At 52.3% G+C, this 21113-nt stretch overlaps 7 protein-coding genes across 7 annotated transcripts; 4 read left to right on the plus strand and 3 right to left on the minus strand.

The window, feature by feature from the left end:
* Positions 1 to 984: 984 nt before the first annotated feature.
* Positions 985 to 3575, plus strand: SCP_0705250 (hypothetical protein; the record flags this gene model as incomplete). The annotated part of the gene is made up of 10 exons (XM_027760450.1): positions 985 to 1156; positions 1216 to 1293; positions 1344 to 1489; positions 1544 to 1636; positions 1685 to 1833; positions 1883 to 1940; positions 1995 to 1999; positions 2068 to 2504; positions 2555 to 2988; positions 3042 to 3575. The coding sequence occupies 10 exons, from the start codon at positions 985 to 987 to the stop codon at positions 3573 to 3575; spliced, it is 2106 nt and encodes a 701-aa protein (XP_027616251.1).
* Positions 3576 to 4163: 588 nt separating this feature from the next.
* On the plus strand, positions 4164 to 4492 carry SCP_0705260 (hypothetical protein; the record flags this gene model as incomplete). Its single annotated transcript, XM_027760451.1, has 2 exons — positions 4164 to 4263; positions 4320 to 4492. The coding sequence occupies 2 exons, from the start codon at positions 4164 to 4166 to the stop codon at positions 4490 to 4492; spliced, it is 273 nt and encodes a 90-aa protein (XP_027616252.1).
* A 566-nt stretch (positions 4493 to 5058) lies between these two features.
* On the plus strand, positions 5059 to 5360 carry SCP_0705270 (hypothetical protein; the record flags this gene model as incomplete). The annotated part of the gene is made up of 2 exons (XM_027760452.1): positions 5059 to 5140; positions 5191 to 5360. The coding sequence occupies 2 exons, from the start codon at positions 5059 to 5061 to the stop codon at positions 5358 to 5360; spliced, it is 252 nt and encodes an 83-aa protein (XP_027616253.1).
* Positions 5361 to 5709: 349 nt separating this feature from the next.
* On the minus strand, positions 5710 to 7084 carry SCP_0705280 (hypothetical protein; the record flags this gene model as incomplete). The annotated part of the gene is made up of 3 exons (XM_027760453.1): positions 5710 to 6587; positions 6645 to 6901; positions 6954 to 7084. The coding sequence occupies 3 exons, from the start codon at positions 7082 to 7084 to the stop codon at positions 5710 to 5712; spliced, it is 1266 nt and encodes a 421-aa protein (XP_027616254.1).
* A 2710-nt stretch (positions 7085 to 9794) lies between these two features.
* On the minus strand, positions 9795 to 12152 carry SCP_0705290 (kinase-like protein; the record flags this gene model as incomplete). The annotated part of the gene is made up of 2 exons (XM_027760454.1): positions 9795 to 10822; positions 10877 to 12152. The coding sequence occupies 2 exons, from the start codon at positions 12150 to 12152 to the stop codon at positions 9795 to 9797; spliced, it is 2304 nt and encodes a 767-aa protein (XP_027616255.1).
* Positions 12153 to 12970: 818 nt separating this feature from the next.
* Positions 12971 to 15155, minus strand: SCP_0705300 (predicted protein; the record flags this gene model as incomplete). The annotated part of the gene is made up of 6 exons (XM_027760455.1): positions 12971 to 13221; positions 13269 to 13323; positions 13378 to 13865; positions 13925 to 14337; positions 14390 to 14808; positions 14862 to 15155. The coding sequence occupies 6 exons, from the start codon at positions 15153 to 15155 to the stop codon at positions 12971 to 12973; spliced, it is 1920 nt and encodes a 639-aa protein (XP_027616256.1).
* Positions 15156 to 18350: 3195 nt separating this feature from the next.
* SCP_0705310 (Proteasome subunit beta type-6) lies at positions 18351 to 19406 on the plus strand (the record flags this gene model as incomplete). The annotated part of the gene is made up of 6 exons (XM_027760456.1): positions 18351 to 18523; positions 18575 to 18656; positions 18709 to 18838; positions 18898 to 19004; positions 19080 to 19199; positions 19260 to 19406. 6 exons carry the CDS (start codon positions 18351 to 18353, stop codon positions 19404 to 19406), a joined length of 759 nt encoding a protein of 252 aa, XP_027616257.1.
* Between the last annotated feature and the right edge of the window lie 1707 nt (positions 19407 to 21113).

A 21113-nucleotide genomic window follows, 5' to 3' on the forward strand; every position in this document is an offset into this window, starting at 1 on the left:
CGAGCAGAACATGGCTTGCTGCGAGAGGTGTCCACATGGGACTTGAAGAATTCCTTGGATCCTAAGCATAGTTGGTGAGCATGCTAGCGTGACCTTTTATTGGAGACATATCGCAAACATTTAATTTGGACAGTTCAGCACGGATGGGTTTCTGCCTCTGGGCCTCCATGAGATCTGTCTTGACGGCTTCAAGCAGGCCAGCATCACCAGCATGGAATTGCATGGAGAATGCAGAAGTGTTGAGCTTTCCCGCCTTCCAGTATGACTCGTCCAAGACATCCCTCTGTGCGATGCCGAAGGTCGCTACATCGCAAGCGTCCACTAGGTGCTTCAAATCTTCTTCGGACGTGTGCGATAAGTCTATTCGGCTTCAATGCGAAAATAAGGAGAAAGGCTCAATCTTAATGAAAGCGGGTGAGTACCTTGCAACTCTTTCTTTCCCATGGTACAGGACCAAATCTTCGTTGGGAACTGCTAAAGTGCCGCCACAATAAGGCGGTTTACTGGTGACGAAGGATCCCAAAGATCGCAATTCTCGTCCGAGTGCGGACATGATGAGGTGTAGGCTAGCTGAGACGAGGCTTTTTAATTATCAGCACCCATCCCGCAGCGTCCAGGCCTATGAAACTATGACAGTCCCATTTTGCGCGGGATGACTTGGCGTGAAGCCAAATATTCACAGCCTGTCTCATTTTGTACGGAATGACTCTACGTGGAGGCGTTTACTGACGCGTTTCGCGTAGAATGACTCGCGTCAGTGTACTTCAAGGTGAAGCTGCTGGAACACTTCACAAACACGTTTACAGCTTCTTCTACATGCGCGATGCCTTTGTTCCCTTTTTGAAGTTCTTGTTGTCCGCCAGATGGCGAACGGCAAATCCCGAGACTACCGAAATATATATAGAACGTGAAAGTCAACTAGTGAACAGTGTGTGAACAGCTTCCACTCAACACAGTATCTAGCAAGAGCAGCGTCTACAGTATATGTCTGACTCGTCGTCTTTGTCGGATCCTCCTCAGGGTCCTCCACTGGCAGTGGCTATCCAGCTGCCTGTAGAAGCAGGAGTCGAACTTCCGCCGCAACCCAACGTACCTCCCAGTGATTACGACATCTGTCGGGCAAAATTATATGAGAAGCAAGTGGAGATCAACTACAGTAGGCAAGCGCCTTGATACGGTGAATTCAACTGAAAAACGCTTTCATACACTACATAGCGCGCGAATTGGTTGATGATGTTCAGTTTGCATCCGCAATCAAATACAAGGCATATATCGTCGCCGCCTCTGATCACAGTAAGAACGAGATTTGACACTATTCAGCCCCTTGTCTCAATTATACGTAGATGCTGCTCCCCCTTGGTTCAATCAGAGCATGAGGACTCTTTTGTCGCCGATGCGTCGTGAGATCAGGAAGTTGAACAGAAAGGTAGACGATGGTTTTCAGCGACTTGAGCGGCGCCTTGCAGATACTCAGAGAACTTCTGGCAAGGTGAGTACTCGGATAGGTAATACCTATGCTAATGTCGTTGAATGGTTGTTTCAGATGTACAACAGCATGAATGCCAAGGGCGATAATGTGCCATTCGTCCAGATTCCCTGGGAAGACGGCACATATCCGTGGGGCCTTGTATACCGAGTGCGTACATAGTCGTTGGGCTATGTCCTACGTGCTGAAAACAACCAGAATGATCCATTGCCAGCTCTCACCTCTGTTGATGTCGTTGAGGGGCTGGCCAGACATCAGTCACGCAAATATTTTCAAGGCTACTGCCCTGACAAGGAAATTCCCGATGATCAGGGTACGAGAACGGCAGCAATCCTGCGCGCCATAGGGTGTGTTGACCCTAATCGACTGCGGCGACGTTGAAACCGCAGGAAATAGCGACTTCAGGTTTAACGCTGGAATGCTGGGCGATGTAGTTGTGAAGCTCAAGGCGACAGTATCTCATTGTGTCTGCCATCATTGTATTGAAGCCGTAGCATTCTGCATGTAGTGGAGGTACAGTACTTGGTCACTGTTGAATATTAATGTGTTTTCTGCGAAACATACTCACCTTCCTTATGTAGACGAAAGTGCCACACGTACCCATCGTCTCGATCGTTCCCATTGTTTCTGGTGTCTCCTTCTAAGACTGGTGAGATCATGTCTCACCAAGCCGACAATGTCCACGGTCGTGGACGGGGTCGTGGTAGTGATCATAGTCAAAGTCGCGGTCGCGGTCGCGGCTACGGCCTCGGCGATGGTCGTGCATCTCCCCTTCCAGGTCGTCGTGTCCGCGGTCGCGGTGTACTCCCCCTTCCAAGTGCCAGTGGCCATGGCGTACAGCGCCCCTGGAATGATACCTCCCTTCCTTCCGATCGAGACACTCTTCTAGGCCTCCGCGTGGCGCCAACGCTGCCAAAGCCTGAGGACGTTGCAGGGGAGGATATAGCGATAAAGGATGTAGCGTACCTTGGATCATATAATTGGCTCGACAGCGTAGAGCCAACGATCGTGGTTCCGGGTGCGTAACTCTTACTCTCTCGCAGTAGTTAATTGACGGAGTCATTTCAGGCTCTCCTCCAGTATGGCGCGACAGGCGGACTCCATACGCTGTCCCGCGCGATACTGGGACGAGGTTTGTGGATGAAAATGGACACCGTATACACCGTTATCCACTCCTTCCCTTGATCCGTGCGATCGACGTACTTGCCGAGGAGCGCGGTACAAGCAACATTGACTGGACTAAAGTCGACTTCATCGTGGATCGGAACTGTCTTCGAAAACTCCTACACTGGATCAACGATAAAGATGGTACCGCCTCTGAATTCAGGATTGACACCCAGCTGGCTGGCAAAGGCACGGTTCTGATGAGTCGTTGGGAGAAGCGTACAAGTGAGGAAGCTGATCCAGCCGTTTGGACGTACAGTCTCAGCTTCGAGCACGAGAGCACGACTCCCATTGAGGGCTGCGAACAGCGGGGTGGACATCACAGAATTGTGAAATATGTGAGCTATGTTCCATGACGCTGTGACGAGAACCCTCTCGACTTCCATCACAGGACTTCAATGGCTTGTTACTGGTCGTGCGCTTCTACGTGGATGCATGCACAGCTTCCCTGCCTCCAGCTCGACCTCCGACATCGCCTGCGAATATTGATGATATCTCGGGCCTCGTATCAGGTCTGAATGTCTCTCCAAACAATCAGGCTTCCTCCGCCTCAGGCGACACAGATACCGCGCTCGGTACCTACCTACGGGTCAAACGCGGAGGCTCGCAGGTACCTCAGGACTCCCTTGTCGAACTCGCCACCCGCTCAAAGAAATATAAAGACCAGTACAACTGGATCCATACATTCACGCAGCTTCTCTTCTCTCAGATTCCCAACCACTACTTTGCGGTGCACGAGCGTGGCACATTCGAGACGATCGAGAAACGCAATCTGGGCGATCCTTTCTTCACCCGTCTCCAGAGCCAAGCGCAGGCGAGCTTCAGGCAGGCAGGATATCAAGGATATTGTGATCAAGCGCGGGCGAGCTGGGCGGCTCAGTTTGGTGTATCAGCATGGCCAGTTGCAGGTATTGGACAAGGATAGAGAGGACAGCCTCTTGCCTGAGGCAATTATGAAGTGCTTCGAATGACCTCGATGTTGCACCTGGACATTTATCCCGTTGTAACACCACTACCGAGTGCGGCCGATGTATTTGTGCGTTGTTTCTCGCCATTGTACAACATCTTTGACTTGCTCGTCCCAGTTCATAATATTAATATGTAGCTATACTTCAGTGGACGGTCAGGCCTAAATTGCGATACTTGATCGCTGTCCTCATTCGTCCACAATGACTCTGCTTGAAAAGGGGCTCAAGCACGATGCCGCTGACCCTCATATTTCTTGAACTAGGGTCGTTCTTAGCATGTACAGTCTCGACACCCAGCTTGAAAAACTCGTCTCAGCTCTCACAGGCACTGTACCGTACAGCAGTGGTACATTAGCAGTGCCTGAGAGACCTCCTATTGTTCTATGCTACGGACAGACCGCAGGGTAAGCCAGTTCTCCGGGAAAGTCAATCTCAGGGTATCCCTAACTGCTGCAAGAAAGTGGGTCTGCTCCATCCGTATGAAAACGAGCTGCGACGCGTCGCGGACATATGGGACACTGCGCTCTTCGTTGTTGGCCAGAAAAATGTGCATGACGAGTCCTATCGAAAATGTCTACGCGGATCTGTTCAACGGAAGCCTGAAATCTGTTGTTCGTGCAGAGTTGTACAAGCTGAATGTATGTGGTATGTCCGTTCGTATGTAACTCGAACATCTGTATTCTAAAACCGATTTCTTGCAGGACCAGGATCGTTGTTCAAGTCGCACGTGGATATGCCTCGGCGTGAGAAGATGTTCGGTTCTCTCGTCGTCGCCTTCCCGACCCCTCACGAAGGCCGTGCGCTGGTGTTGCGGCATGAGGGTCAATCATGGACCTTTGACCCTGGAGAGATTTTTCCTAAGTCTGAAAAATAAGAAGTCGCTTACGTCGCCTTCAACGATGTGGTGAAATCTGGCTATCGTGTCACCCTAACATACAACCTCTATTTCACCGCCCCGCATCCCGCTCGCATCCTTCCACGGAACCATTCCCTGGGACGAGATTCAAGTTTGAAATCGAGCTGGCGGCGCTTCGGTGCGAACCGACATTCTTATCTGAGGGCCGACATCTCGGATTTGGCCTGTCCCATCGTTACCCCATCGACACGAATTTTCTGCAGGAATTCGGACCGAGAAGGAGCATAGCCCTACAGGGTCTGACCCACTATCTCGACGGGAAGGATGCGCAACTGCTCAGAGCGTGCAAGAACCTCTCGTTGGATGTATCTCGAGTCATCTACGAAGATGTTCATGACGACGTGAGCGCGTCTTCAAGGACCTCTATCTGTGAATCATTTCTAGGTTCTCTTCTGTGTTTGCCAAAATGCGAGACCCCGCGAGCTCGTCGTGCGCCGGGCTGAGGTCGTCGTTTGGCCATGGAGCGTGGGAACCTCACTGGCGGTCAATTTGGCTGAAGTGAGTGATCGTGTTCACCGCGAGCCATGTTCCCCACCCTCGTCCGACTCTCAAAGGCGTCCCGACGCACCCTTACCGCGAAACGGGGAAACAAAGACTACTACAAGGGTTTGTTCTCCCTATTTGCTCAATGTAACAGTTCGGTGACAACTCTACAGGCACGCGCCAGGCGACTCTCCCGGGTGGACATCGCACAGGCGCACCTGGAAAGCACGTCATAGGCGGAAAGGCAAAATACCGTCTGATTGACGAGCAAGTGCGGTTCTTTGTCGCACCACCATACGTTGCGGTCGGGTTCAGGTTGAAGGATGTACAACAGGAGCCATGAAGCCAAGTTGTTAGGCGTTCCTTTCCGTGGACAGGGCACATCAAGTACTTAGAACAGAGTGGTAATGTCATAATGTCTGTGGTTGCATTCTGGATTGACTAGGGTGCATGAGCCCAATTGCATCGTCTGAAGGCGATGATGTCTTTCATATCGTCTGCGTGATTCGTAGGTGACATCAAGATGGCCTGTGGAAGCCAGTATATAACCGACCATGCATCGAAGTACTGGACTGATTCTGTAGCGGATGCAGACAAGGAAGCATGTATGTTCTCAAAATTAGGCTGATACAAGTTCTAGTGACAGACCAACCATGACATGACCGTCCTGCATCTGTGACCTCCCGCGTTGTCTACTCCGCCGTCTCACGATTGCCAGCCTTTCCGACTTCGATGATGAGACACAGATACATGTAAGTATGAGCAGCACTGGCACCATTACCGTACGCGATGTACGGGCTCTCGATGGAGTTCACCTTTGGCGTCTCCGTGACCCAATGCACCTCGATATCCTGCTGTTGCTCCGGCCCATCGACGGCACGCAGGAGCTTGCCTCCATAGTTCTCTCGAAGGTGGAACCACAGCTGGGTGTCCAGGCAATCGTCCGACATGTCGACCACTCTGTCGCAGAGCACCTCCACGTCCCTCTTTCCGTTGGTATCCCGGAACAGCAGCTGGACGGAAGCGTTCAGGTGGAACTCCCGACAGATGCGTAGGAGGACGGCGTCACTGCCCTTCAGGTACACCAGCAGGTCTTTCAGAGGATGCACGCCTTTCCTTTCATACCGCCAAGCGCCCTTTGTCTTCAGAGGATACTGGTGCCGCAGCCCAAAGCCGAGAGTGCCGCCCAGCGGTAAGAACGCCGGATTTTTTAGAAGCTCCTTGAGCCTGTCCCTGAATGGAGATTCAGTTAGAGGGTTTGGGTGGATGTTCGGGACGGTATGATACGGGTCCTCAGAGCCAAAATACAGATTGTATGTCAGCGTGACGCGATAGCCGGTTTCGACGGGAAGGACCTCGTGTTCTACATCACTGTAGAAAGCGACGTACGCAACGCAAGGCTCCGATTGTTCCGCAAATGTCGCCGCTGAGTCGAAGGTCCACTCTTGGTTGTCGTGGCGCAGAGCTAGAGCGCCACCCTTGTGGGGCGTACGAAAAACGACAACTAGAGAGCCAAACATGGTTTCGCTGCGAGGAGTGTCCACGTGGGACTTGAAGAACGACTTGGGTCCTAAGTATAGCTAGTGGCTGAGCATGCTAGCGTGACATTTTTGTTGGGGAGACATACCGTAAACATTTAATTTGTACAGCTCCGCACGGATGGGTCTCTGCCTCTGGGCCTCCATGAGGTCTGTCTTAACCGCTTCAAGGAGGCCAGCATCGCCAGCATGGAATTGCATGGAGAATGCAGAAGTGTCGAGCTTTCCCGCCTTCCTGTATGACTCGTCCAGGACATCCCTCTGTGCGATACCGAAGGTCGCTACATCGCAAGCCTCCGCTAGGTGCTTCAAATCTTCTTCGGACGCGTGGGATAAGTCTATTCGGCTTCATTGCGAAAATAAGAAGAAAGGTTTCCAAAACAGCAGGTATACGGTACCTTGCAACTCCATCTTTCCCGTAAAACAGGATCAAGTCTTCGTTGGGGACTGCTAAAGTGCCGCTACAATAAGGGGGTTTATTGGTGATGAAGGCTCCGAGGGATCGCAGCTCTCGTTTGAGCGCGGACATGATGAGTCTACGTAGTGGTGCTAAGACGAGTACATCACTGGAGCTTTATACCCGTTTTCTGAGCGCACCACGAGGGGTCAGTCAGTATGTAATGAGTGCGACGAGATCATGGAATTCACCCACCTTACTGACTCGACGGCGACATCGGCATCTATTCCCCTGCGGCCCATCTGATGCCTTCAGCAAACTACGTGTTACTATCGATGGGCAGGTGCGTACGTTAAAACATTCACAGCCTCTCCTATTTCGCGCAAAATGACTGTGTGAACGCGTCAGTGCACGTGTGGCAGAACAACCTTCATGAAGATTTCAACCAGGCAGCATAATTGGTAGGGCCAAGGAAACGCGAGTGCAGAAAAATGACTTGGCTTGACTCTTAGTCGACATGAAGAATTAATTTATATCGCTCTGGTACTCACTTCTCGGAACCTGCAGCCAATTACTGAGTGGTAAATGTACTGCTCCGCCTGTTCGGAATCAAGTTCACCCGAACTTGAACTTCCAGTAACATCCCGAGACTAAGTATGGTAGAAATTTAATCAACTTGAACAGCGCCATTTACTGTAGCATCCGATACCAAGAGCAGCGTCGTATACAGGATATGTCCGGATCGTCGTCATCTCTGTCGGATGCTGAAGATCCTCAGGATGCTCCAGTTGCGATTGAACTGCCTGTACAAGCTGGACTCAAACTTCCGTCGCAACCCAACGTGCCTCCCAGCGACTATGACATTTGCCAGGCAAAGTTATACGAGAGAGAAGTAGAGTTCAATTACAGTACTTGAGCAAACAATGTGATGGCAATTAATTAAACTCAGTGGCACCTTTCATGGATAGCGCGTAGACAGGCTCACAACGCCCAGTTCGCATCTGCAGTCAAATACAGGACTTCTGTGGTGGCCGCCTCTGATAACAGTAAGAATGAGTATTTTCGAACTGTCCATACTCATGTCTGATTTGCATCCAGAAACTGCTCCTCCTTGGTTCAATCAACGCATGAGGAGTCTTTTGTCGCCAATACACCGTGATATTAAGAAGTTGAACAGGAAGATGGACGCGGGTTTTCAACAACTTGAGCTGCGTCTTGACGACACCAATCGTCGTCTTGATGAAACAAATCGAAGGCTCGCGAACACCCAACGGACCTCGGGCAAGGTATGCACTTAGTAGGGTGTCAGTGGCGGTTATGCTAAAGTCGCTGAATTTTTCATTTGAGATGTACAACAGCATGAACGCCAAGGGCGACGTGGTGCCATTTGTTGAAATTCCCTGTGAAAATGTTACATACCCGTGGGGTTTTGTTCATCGGGTGCATACGCAGTCGCTCAGAGAGCGTTCTAAGTCCTTGATTTGAAATCAGTAGAATCAACCACTACCTGCTCTCACCTCCGTTGAGCTTGTTGAAGGATTGAACGACAGTCAATCGCTCAGGTATTATCAAGGCTATTTCCCAGACGAGGATGTCCCCGATGATCAGGAGGCACGAGTAGCAGCAATCCTGCGCGCTATAGGGTGTGTTGATCCGAATCGACTACGGTGATGTTGAAACTGCCGGGGAAGGGGTGGTTGACCTCCAATGCTGGAAAGCTGGTGACTTCGTGATGTGCAGTAAAGTTGAGAAGTGACAAAGGTATCAGTTTCATATTGTGCTTGTTGTCGTTGGATTGAAGCATACCATTATGCCTGTAATGTAGGCGAGTGGCAGTAGACCTTCAAATATTGACGTCTTTTCCTCGAAACACACTCACCTTCCTTATGCAGATCGAAGTGCGACATGCGTGGCGTAAGCTAGTGCTCGCCAACTTTCGAAGGCCTCTTCCAATCTCCAAATTTTCGGAAACCTGATTCGTCGTCTTGGTCTGCACATGGCCCTTCATACGTTACTCCTGACGCTTCGGTCATCCTCAATTCGGGTGCTTTACAGGATTCACCGGGATTCAAGTTTATTGCTCTCAACACGGCTTGCAAACAAGTACTTACTTTTCCCGAGTCGAATGAAAAATCTACAACCACTAGCCTGCTACCCGATATGTTGGTTCGTAGGAACTGAAGCCGCGCTGAGCCACGAAGTCACCCACGTCGATAGCCCAGACTCAGTTTTCGTGTGTCTGCAACAAGTAATCAAGTTAAAATCGATTACTGGTTCATCTCAGCTACCCTTGTACGGATTGTGGCACATCCCTTTTGATCCCCTAACGAATGCCTCTTGCTACACCAAAAGAGAGAAGAACATTTGGGCCGCTTCTTGCCGCTGCAGCCTGGGTAGCTGTCGTCGCGTTACATGCTCTCCTTTAGGACCACAATGCCTGAAATTGAAACTCACGATCTGTTTACAAGACGTTTTCGAGAATCGTATATACTGATCGTAGAATTACAAGGATGTACGAAAACCTGGTAAGTACACACAATAACTTAGATACCATGGGGTCATGCGAACTACGAGTAGCAGCAGGGAGTTGAATCTCGTACAGTTACATGATCAGCCAACGAGGCAATATGTAGATTGGTATGCGTACAAATGAGAAAGAACGGAGCAACCGAGACGGAAGCCTGATGACGAGGAACGGGAAACTCGCGTGGCAGCTATCCGCATATGTTTGCGGAGCTAGGGGATACAATGGGTATCATGCCATGGTATGGGCGAGACAAATTGAGCAGAGTCGTAGCGACCGACAATTAAAATGGCCCCAACGATGTGGAAGCCAGCAGAATCATAATCTTCGAGGACTCCTTAAAGCGGTACCGTCACTGACAGCAACGTCCACGCTGCGGCTGCGCACAGGGTGGTTTCTTGTGGATGTCGGCCTGGGCGTCGACGCGGATGAGTAGCTGATCTGATTAGCATGAACGTGCGAGAGTGACCATGGAAATGGAGTAGGCGGCATGCTTCCGGGCCTGACGCCCTTTCTCTGCCCGTCTTCCCTCACATGCCGATGAGTTGATGAGACACGACGCTGAGGGCGTAATGGACCCTCCCCTAAGACGCTTGGACCAAGTGTCCATTGTGAAGGTTCGTCCAACGCGTCCAAGTCTGTGCTATTTGCTTCCGAGTTCAGCGTTGGCGAGTCACCCACAGCCGTTTCCGAAAACTTGTTACCGCGCAGCAAAGCATCTCTGCCGACATCTTTTGGTGTCATGAGTGCTTCTAGCGGGCTGACGGAACGGGACATAGAGCGTTCTTCAGAGCCCTGCATCCGTGACCTGCGTAACCTTCCACGTTCTGGGTGAACATCATGCGAGTGGTTCGGTGTCAGGAGCAGCGCGGAATCGTTCAATGCAGAGGAGGATGATGTAGACGAAGACATCGAGCTCGTACGAAAGATAGAGTTCGTCAGCACGGAGAATGACGGCTGTATCGGCGCCGGATGGGGATGACGATGCTGGTGACGTAGGCCGTCGTGTGGGCGCGGCGGGTTGCGAGAAGTGCTGCGACTCTTACTGCGCAGTGCTGAGGTGGAGCAGCTTGCTGGACGCGCTCTATGAGACGAAGCGTGTTGGCTCTCCTTAAGGGCGGCTGTATCCAGCTTTGGGGGCCGTGACTGCGAACGAGAGCGTGAGGATAACCGCGAGGGTGGACATTCCGGCGGTGGCGTCACGTCGCCTTCTTCACCCCAGCCGACGCCCCAAGCAACCTCGTCGACCATCGCAATGGTCCAACGCAGGGGAACCGACCGCTCGAGACAACCGGCGAGAACACGCTCCGCCCCTCGTCCAATCCCTTTGGGAACTTCGTACACACCTGGAAACATACGTCAGAGATAGCGATGACGCGAGGCAGATAAGTCGCACTCACCATGCAAGATCTTCATCTGCAATCTGGGATCGTACGGATCGACGAAAGGAAGCCGCCCAGTCAAGACTGCGTATAACATTACTCCAAGCGCCCAGATATCCTGCGCAGGATTGGGTAAGTAGGGAGAAGATGGACTAGGAGGCATCAGTAGTTCAGGCGACGCGTAAGGCAACGAGCCGGGCTGGAAGCCCGGAGTGGGCATGATAGGGGTAGGTGTTGACGATGCAGGGAATGGGCTAGAATTGCGGTGGCGAGCCCCGCCATTGCGGCGCAAGAGCGATAGGTGGACAGGAATTGCACTGTGCTTCGAGTGCGACCTTCGCACAGACGATAGCCAGGTATTGTGTGGTCTTTGTGCGTGCTCACGGTCGTCTCCGTCCTCACCGTCAGCATGCTCGTGGTCGTCTTCGCGCTGTTCCTCGATCTCGCCGATTTTGCGTGCCATTCCAAAGTCCGTGATTCTACACACACCCATCTCGTCTACAAGCACATTCTCCAGCTTCATGTCCCCGTGCACATACCCCGCTACCTCATGCAGGTACCGCAGCCCCCGCACCACCTGCCTGAACATCATCCCCGCATCGTCCTGTGGCAGTGCCGGCCGGCCGTCCCGCTTGAGAATGTCAAACAGGCTGCCGGCCGGACAATACAGAGTGACAAAAAAATCGGCGTACTGTGTGTGGGTCACGGAGAACAGGGGCAAAATGTGCTCATGGCTGAGCGACGCCCACACGGCCGCTTCGTGGTGGAGGCGCTTGCGAGCGCCAACGGGATCGGCCTGTTTGAAGACATCGGAGCGGCGAACGATCTTGACGGCCACTGTGCCTCCCTGCACGGAGTACGCACGGCGGATGATGGAAAATCCACCGTATGCAATGACAGGACCCAGGGTGTAACCACCGACGGACTCGCCTTCTGCGTCCGGAAGCGGTGTAGCATGTGTCGAGGGACTGAATGAAGACAGAAACATCGCTGCTGGGGACATGGAGAGCCCCGCTTGAACGAGATCGCCCTGAGAGAAGGAAGACGACATTGGGCTCGGGGAGACCATGAAGGGGTCCTCTGGCTGCGGAGTAGAAGCGGTCTGCATACATGGTACTGGCACCCCAAGTTCCGGTGACATGTTCTCCTCATGGTCAAGACCATCCTCTGCGGGTACTCGCTGACGATCATCTGTGACATCAGTTAGAATAGTGGGTAGCTTGGGTCGTCCATTCGCCGACGTTTCGTTCAGCCAGAAAGCAGACAATCTGTTGTGATCTTGTTCAATGGGCATTCAACGAGCGAAAAAGATCTGCAGTGCTTGTGCGGAAACAGAATTGGGTTGCACAAGGAGGGAATGCAAAAGGGATTTGGAGGTTGGGAGGAGAGAACAGGCTGAGGGAGGACGGAACTCCACCTCCTCCTCTCTGGAAAATATTATGTCAGCATGTCCCAAATAGGAAGCCATAGTGTTCGACGTCGCAAGTCTGGAGCAATGGGCCAAGACTGTGCAACAGAAACCACACAGGAAGCATTACCACTTTTATCCATTGGAAATAACCTGGCAAAAAGCATGGAAATCAATAATATATTTTCAGAGGAAAAACCTCGAGAAAAAAGTGAGAAAAGAACAAAACATTCTCACGGTTTTTCCCATGGAAATAAGTTGCATACCATATCAGGCAACTGGACATGCCAGGACATGCCAAATCCCAGACAAAATTACCATATTTGGCGACCAACTTATTTCCAGTGGAAAAACTGCGGAAATGCTTTGTTCTTTTTACACATTTTTCCTCATGTTTTTCCCGCAGTATAACTTTATTGATTTCCACACATTTTTCCAAGTTATTTCCTCGGGAAAAAAAGGGTTATGCGTCCTGTGCCAGTCACGGTGGATGTAAAGATGAGGCTGCAGAGAGCGCAAGCCAGGGAAGAGCAATAAACCCCATACAGCAGACCGAAGAGCCTTATGTTTACAGCCGGCAGTGACAATGGCCGCCAGGATTGTCGGAGGTTCTCGAGATGGACTTATCCGTGATCAGTACTGTACATTCCATCCCAAAATAAAAACAGGAAGACCGTTTCTGAATCTTCCCCCGTGTGGAGGACTTAGAAACCGCCCTTCCCTCTCACCCGCGCAATGCTTCCTTGTACACCTTTGATCACACCAAGAACACCACTCTTCACCCCAGTCGAGCCTGTGAGCTCAACGCCCTGTGCATCACGCCACACTCCATCGCAACCAACACGGTGCAAGTGGGTGTTCTGTAGGCCACGAATGGCGTCCAGCCACTCACGACAAATGGCAGGGTTGTCGATCATGACGTTCGCTTCCTGGCTATGGAACCAGGACTGAGTATCTGAGAGGAATGTGAGCACAGGTCGAGAGGAAGAACCGGAGTCTTACCTTGATTTCCGTTACCTGCGATGCCGACGGAGTCGTCGATCACCATGAGTTTAACCTAAAGTTGCACTTGTGTTAGAGACGAACCACTCGTACATAGACGACCTCGTACATGACAATTCCGCTGATTCAGGTGGGCATTGATCGGCTTGCACTGATCCCTTCCCGTATACCAGTAGTACTTCAGCCTGTCCTTCTCTTCCTCCTTCAGTTCCGCGTACATCTTCTTCACGATCTCCTCGTTCGTACCACCCTGGAGTGGCAGCACCTCACCACCATCATTGAAGCCAACGTCGACGTACAGAGAGCACTCGATGCCTCTCCTGACCGCGCTCAGGACTCCCTGCAAGACGGGCTCTGCATTGAAGGTCGGGGTCTGAATGAACACCTTCTCCTTGGCGTACTTGAGCCCTGCGAGCCATGCGGCATCCTGGGGATTGATCAACGCACGGTCGTCGTTTCCAGGCCTGCCATTCGGCGGTCTGTTGACGAGGGCCATCGGGCACTCATCGTGCGGCGCGTGGAGGATGTGGGGAATGTATTCCTCGTCGGTGGCCGCATCGTGCTCCACGGTCGGCAGGGTGTCCTGATCTCCCGCATCTGAAATACGGTTGATATCGCGCACTGGCAGATATGAAAAGAAAAATCTGGTTACGCACTGAGGTGCTCCGTGATAGTCTGGTATTTTCCAGAAATAAAGGGCTTGTCCTCAGCAGGCAGGCCAACATGTTCGCCATCACTTGCCACACGACTCTCCGCGCTCTGCTGCAGCTTCTGGAAGATCTCCGCGCCCTTTCTTCCATCGAGATTGTGCGTCGTCATATATGGGTTGTCCATTCCAAACTTGTACCCCTCTGCCGGCTTTTCATACGGCTTCGCGAGGTTGGGCAGTGGCGGTTCCATAGCGCGGGACCAGCTGATGAGCGCCATGTCGTACACGCTGTCCACGATGGGGCCTTCGAGGTGTACCATCGATTCCATGTTCGGACGGTCCTGAGTGTTGTTCGAGCAGAGGATAGCCATCTTCCGGTCGACGACCATGAACTTGCTGTGGAACGTCCCAAGCATGGGCCTAAATGATCGAGGAATTCAAGTCTATGCACGCAGAGGAACGCGGTGCTCACTGATGGAAATTGACGACCTCGAAGTCGATGCCGGGCATGTCGCTCCGCTTGGGGAGCTTCACCTCGTCCTGGAGCCATTCTTGCTCCGGAACGGAGAGGTGGCTATCAGTGATCATCTTCAGGTTTGCGCGGTCGTACATCAGCTTCACGACGACCTTTCTGCCGCGCCGCTCCGCGCGCTTCGAGAGCTCGATGAGCGCGTCGCAGATCTTGGTCGCGGACTTGGATGCTTGCCAGAAGTTGGTGGCGAAAAAGACTTCGGACTCGGCGAGCACGATGCAGTCGTAGTGGTGCTGGATGATGTCCGGTATGACAGAGATTATGGAGAGCGGGATGACCCCACGCGAGCCGAGGAGAGGTGGGGACACGACGCCTGCCCACGGGTCGACGTCCAACGTTAGTAGGACGTCGTGGTATATCTGTGCAACTCGGGTCAAATCTGCAATGATTTCCGACACATACGCCCACACACCTTCAAGAACAGATCGCTCGGCCTGGTGCCAAACTGTCCGCATTCCGCAGCTCTGTCGAGATCTTCCTTGGACGGCTCGTCCTCCACTGCAGCCCTTTTGCTCTCTTCCGGCGTCGCACCGGTCCTGAGCATCATGCGCTTTAGGGTGGAGAGAAAATGCGGGTGTCTCGCATGGTGGTGCTCATAAAGATACTTGCCCAGTTCACCGGGCGCAAATGTCGGCGAAGAGGCCAGTGCCGCGGTTAGTGTCTTGTCTGAGTGCGTGAGCGCGTAGCATTTGTCTGGAATCAACATAGTGCTGTAGTGGATGAAGCTTTGATTCACTAGTTCCGCTTTAAGAGAGTAGTAGCTGCTCCACTAGCCGCTGCGCATGACGCACTGGGTGTCGACTGCGCCCTCAATTCAAGTCAGAGGCATATGTTGCACAAAGCAGTGAGTTGAAGTTCATGAATCACATGAAAATTTGCACCGAAGCACAAGCCCGACAATCTTTATAAAGCGGAGAGAATTATACACGACGGTCAAGCTTTGGTACTATTATACTTTCCTCTAGCTAATCTTCACCCGCTATATTCGGATTCTGCTCGCTAGACCTGTATGTGCTGCGCCTCACCCGACGTATAACAGTTGTTGCACCTGGTCGTCCACTAATTTTACGTGTTGCCCACTGTAGTGGTGGCTCACTTCCTCGCGATGGTGTTTCAGGCCTCTGTTCCAGGAGCATAAGCGGGGATTTTGAATTTTGCACCATGGCCTTGGCTTTAGCAGTACTTGACACGAAAACTCGTTTTTGTCAGTAGCCATGCTTCTATTTTTGCGTATGTAGGTACTATGGGTTACCACTCACTCGGCAGTCAGCAGCCCCCATATGAGGCCGAGCATCGTCTCAGGTTAGATTCTTGCTGCTTAGCGCATTTGACCCGAATATTGACCTCTCGGTCATTGCATGTGGCGGAACGCGTGAGTCAACTTTCGACAGTGAAAGAAATAGACCTACCAGCACGTATAGGGAAGAACCGCGATGAATCCGTAGCAAAAAGCGAGACAGTGCTACACGGATCGGAGGCAATGGTGCGGAAGTATTAGCACGGACATTTACAGCTTGCCGATCAAGATTCGCCGATGGAGGATGTGTGAACGAGTTTGAGCTTCTGAGCGTGCCAGACAAAACCAGGTGATCCTATATCTGTCACCTGCGGAGAAGCAACGAATATCTGACCGCGAAAAAAGGGAAGACTACCAAGCAGAAGTCTTCGATAAACCATCCGATGTGAGACCCACAGGCAGAAAACCAAAGTAATCCATACACAGACGTTGCAACCACCAGTGGATGGGTGGATATTAGATGACCTAGTGTCCTTGCACCGCGATGTGCAGATCGAACGGAGATGCACTTCAGACGGACGCTATAGATTCTGGGCACGAAAGATAGCGTTCCTACGTACAACAACGTTCCCATTGAGGCGATTATTTGCCATGCATAGGGGAAGACCTGCCAAGAAAGCAAACTTAGATCGCGATCCAAGGGATAGGCGGGGCGCGATCGTGCCAGAGTACAAGGCGACGGATGGAATTTGGGGTGTGAACAGTAACGCCCCGAGGGTAGAGATACAGCAAAGCAAACGGGCTTCTTTGTCTAGATAGCTTGGAAGGGGCCAGTTATCATGTACAGAAATTGGCAGTAAGCCATGAATAGCAAGTGAAATGACCGCGCACCGACGGCGAACCCTTCCTGAGTATCGTGGAAGAACTTCGAATAGAGAAACATGCCTTCGAGAGGCTCCGCAGCGCAAGACACGAAGCTTTCGCTGATGATTGACTGACGCCACGAAGGGCGATGTGCGCATGGTAGGCTCGCCTTGACGTCAAAGTCCGTGACATCAATCCCTTTTGACGGTCGCGCTGATCTCCTTCAACTCGATCATTAGCAGACGTGCAGATTCGACACGACGGAAGAATGGTTGCTGCACAATATTCGGCTCCGCACGGATAACGGTGAGAGCTCGCGACTGCAGAAAGGTAATGAGAGAATAGAACATCCGGGGAACGACTTGTCGCATCTCGTCAAGGTTGCTTCGCTTGGACATAGATGTGCAGTGAATAGGGCGCTCCGGGGTAAAGTTCCTGCGCGATCACTATGCCGGAGAGCCTGCTGACTTCTTGCCGGAAGATTATGCGAGGATGGAGCGCACTAGCGCGAAGAGGGTGTGTGCTGTGTGGGAATCCAACGTATGTAGAAGGTAAAAGATGGGTTTGCGCTGTGCATTACGAGAACGACATGCCGCGCAGGTGCAGGCGTAGGCAGTCCAACGATACAGTCAGCAGGTCCAGCGATTGTGCACGAGGCGGCGATGTCGGTGCGGCGGTGGAGAGACAGCCAGGATGAACGCCTGTTATGATGTTCAGAGCGCTTCAAGCGAGATCATCCGGAATTGATCTGATAACGTCGGAACCAGAGGCCTTGCGGAGCTTTGCAACTTTCTGACTGACGAAAATAAGGTGGGCGACGGTGTAGTCGGTGTCAATAAGTGCCACCAGATCTGAGGCGTTACAAGCGCGTATCTGTGCCTAATTCCAGGAAGAAATGGTGGAAGTTGGGAGCTATACTTTGAAACGGCGTGATTCCAACGTGAACCTGGTAGAGCGCGAAACGCTGACCAAATTATCGGGAGATAACATACCCGTCATGCATGGCATAGCTACCGATAGGAGACAGTATTTGGTCCCCGGGCAGCGCAGCACGGTCAAACGAGAATGGATAGTTCAAATCGCCGAAGCAGAAAATTCGCACATTAAATGGTCGGCAGGAATGTCATGCAGGGCTGCCATCGGAGCACAGAGTGGGCTCGCAACAACCTCGGAGACGAAGGCAGCTGCCAAGATTCAGTGAAGCTGCGGACATAATCTAACGCACATAGAGCGACGGAAATGTCGCGCTCGGGAGTCGAGACAGCTCCATCTTGTCATTTAAGCAATGCAAGGCGAGGTTCGTCAGGTGAATATGTGTCATGATACCAACAACCAACATAGAAAGTTATTTGCATTGGCAGAGAAGGATGAACAGCCGGGAAATAGTCGGACAGCGTGCAACGAGCATCAGAATTCTTGACGGAGGTTAACGGCATAGGGGGAGAAGAAACCGCTATTGTTTTCTGCTAGAGTCGAACGAAGAGATAGCATCGAAGATGGCAACACGGGAAAGGCAGAAGAAGGAATGTGGAAGAGAGAGAGGAAGGAGAAGGTCTGGTGGCGGAAATCTCGGATATATTATTTTCAACTCCGCTTGGCAGACCGCGCGAACGGGGCTTCAATGATTCGGTGGCGTCTACGTAGTCCGCCATATTAGTCCTCCATACTGACGCGGCCCATCACATATACTCCTCCTCGTCCTCCTTCGCTCTTTTCTCCATCTCCCTCCATCCTCGCTCTTCCAGACAAATCATCATCCACCCATTTTTACCACTTTTCTAACCGCCGTCTGTGTGCGAGATGCCTGACGGTTCATACGACCACCCACAGCAGCGGCAGTTTAACCCGTACACGGAGAACGGTGGGACAATCCTCGCTATTGCTGGTGCGGACTTCACCGTGATTGCGGGTGACACGAGGCAGAGCGAAGGTTACAGTATTCAGACGCGATATGCGCCAAAAGTCTTTAGACTGTACGTGTCTTCACCCGCATCCTCCTGCGCGTCGCGCTGACCCTGGTGTAGAACCGACCGAGCTGTATTGGCTGTAAATGGCTTCGCGGCAGATGGAAACATGTTCGTGAAGAAAGTCAAGCAGCGGCTCGAGGTAGGCTGCCTTCGCGTTTAGCCTCTAATCCACCTTGTTAACCGTCACCCAGTGGTATCGTCACGCGCACGCGAAGGATATGCCTCTCCGCGCAATTGCCAGACTTATCCAGACGATGCTGTATGCCCAGCGCTTCTTCCCCTATTATGTATACAACATCCTCGGAGGGATTGAGGAAGATGGTAGGTTCCTTTCGCTCGACATCCCATGGTTTCTATGCTGAACTTGTGAATCTCCCCAGGCTCTGGTGCCGTGTACTCCTTTGACCCTGTCGGCTCATACGAGCGTGAGGCATGTCGGGCCGCGGGTGCAGCACAGTCATTGGTGCAGCCCTTCCTCGACAACCAGGTTTGTCTCCGAGCCTTTGGCTCGCTCTCCATCTGGAAGTTGGCACCTGACAACAAGCACCCCGATGCTACATAGATATACTTCAAGAACCAGGTCGCGGCGCCCGGATCCCCGCATCCCACGCACCTGCCACTACCTGGCGTACTATCCATCGTCATCGACTCATTCACAAGCGCCACGGAGCGTCACATCGAAGTGCGATTCTTTCCTGCGTTAGATATTTGGGGGTGAGCTCATGCAAGCTGTCCGTTGCAGGTCGGAGATGGTCTCGAGATGTACGTCGTCCTCGCAAAAGGGCGCAGCGTGCAAGGCCTCGAGGGCATCAGCGGAATCCGGGAGGTGAGCACGAAGGCCGACAGTGACCGCGTGTTCGTGATCCGGAGAGAACTCAAGAAGGATTGACCTCAGTCGAAGAATGCGTCGTGTAAGGCGGCCCACTTGGACATCAGCAATGCACGGACACCCTCCACTTTTTGGTCCGCGTGCTTAGCCATTAGCGAGCCCGCCTGCAGTAGCTACTATCGTCGACCCGCCCCAGCGTGCACAGCTAGAGTGCGCGCCGCGGGGAGGATAATTAATGTAACCGTATGTCCACTTTCGTGTCTTACCTACTACCTCTTTTTCGCCCTGGTTACAGCAGCCGTGAACAATCACAGCGGAGAGGCTCGTTAGCACGTATCCTCGTGCTCCCCCGGTTATCGACGCGACGCGAGTCAAGTGACACCATGTCCGCCAGCGGAATAAGTAAATCGCTGTGCTCGCTCAAGCTGGATCGTTTTGTCCGCACCCCGCGAGCCTGTCGCCAGGGTCAGCAGAACACCTGCTTAAACAGATCTCCCAAGCCTGCGCGCAGGCTACCATGCTCTGGAGCTTCTGCAAGTGAATAGGATTATTCAGTCAGGGCCAGGGACGCACTGGATCATGAGCTGCTCCGTGAATACTAGATCTAGTCAGGGTGTGCAGACTCGACGTCCTGTAATATCACTGGGCTGGGCTGGGGAGCCTGCAGCCGCACCCTGCAGCTGCACGCGTCTGCATCGGAATGCGGGACCTCTCGGAGGGATGTGCGTGCGTGCGGAATGTAATCATGGCGGAGGGGATTAGAGTTGGGGTTTGCGTAGGGACGGGTACCTGAATATTGTCGCAAGGGAGGGTTACCGCTGCACCAAGCGTGAAGTACCGTCGGAGGATCGAGATAGTGCACTATCTTGGACAGCTCAGATGGGAGGTGCAGATGCGGATCGGTGGGGATGCACTCACGGAATGCTGCGCACGCACCGTCGGGTGTAGCGATATAGCGCGGGCCGGAGCAACTCGCGTAGACGTGCTTGTGAAAAGGAAGTGTCGTTCGTGCAAAGGTCGGCAGGGGAGTGTTCTGATGGAGTGCTCAAGTATCTTCCTCGGTATGAATCGAGAAATATTCCCGCTATGAGAAATTGGCGGGCACGGGTGGAACGCCGCCGCGGTCGCACTGAGGATCTGCGCGGCTTAAACTTTGTGCAGAAGTTTGCATACCAGGAAGATGAACGGATAGTCCCAGCAGACGGTGTTTGGCTGTACCAGCATGAACAACGTTGGACGGGACTTTGCGCATTTGCGCATCAGAATTTCCGGTAGCTCCCTTGGTGTCGGCCCATCTCAAATATTGGTCGTGAACCGACCGGCCGGCTAGGCAGCAGTGCTGAGCGAACGACCGACATATTTTCTTGAGTTGAGCGTGGTGTTCTTGAACCGGCTGAACTTCGAGTGTAAAGAACCACTCAAATTACACCCGTCTGTTGAGCATCTTCGCTAGCTGTCGTTCACTGGCAAAACGCATTCGGTGAAATTGAATATACGCAGCTCACCTAGGACATGACTAAACCGCAGCGCCCACATACACTTTATAATTATCCTTGCGGGCCTGAGGATCCTTCGCTCATTGAAATGCGGCAGTAGATAAGTGCAGAGCGACAGCTTCGTGATTTCCAATGTCTGGGTCCAGCAGAAGCGTATGGCAACGTTGAGCAATCTCCTGGTGGTATCAAATTCTGTGTGAAACTTTTAAGTATTTACAGCAAGGAGGATTGAATGTCAACGATATGGCTCACCGGGAGCACAAATTCAGGT

The sequence above is a fragment of the Sparassis crispa genome, assembly GCF_003851025.1.
Source record: "Sparassis crispa DNA, contig_000006F, whole genome shotgun sequence".
NCBI classification, from domain to species: Eukaryota; Fungi; Basidiomycota; class Agaricomycetes; order Polyporales; family Sparassidaceae; genus Sparassis; species Sparassis crispa.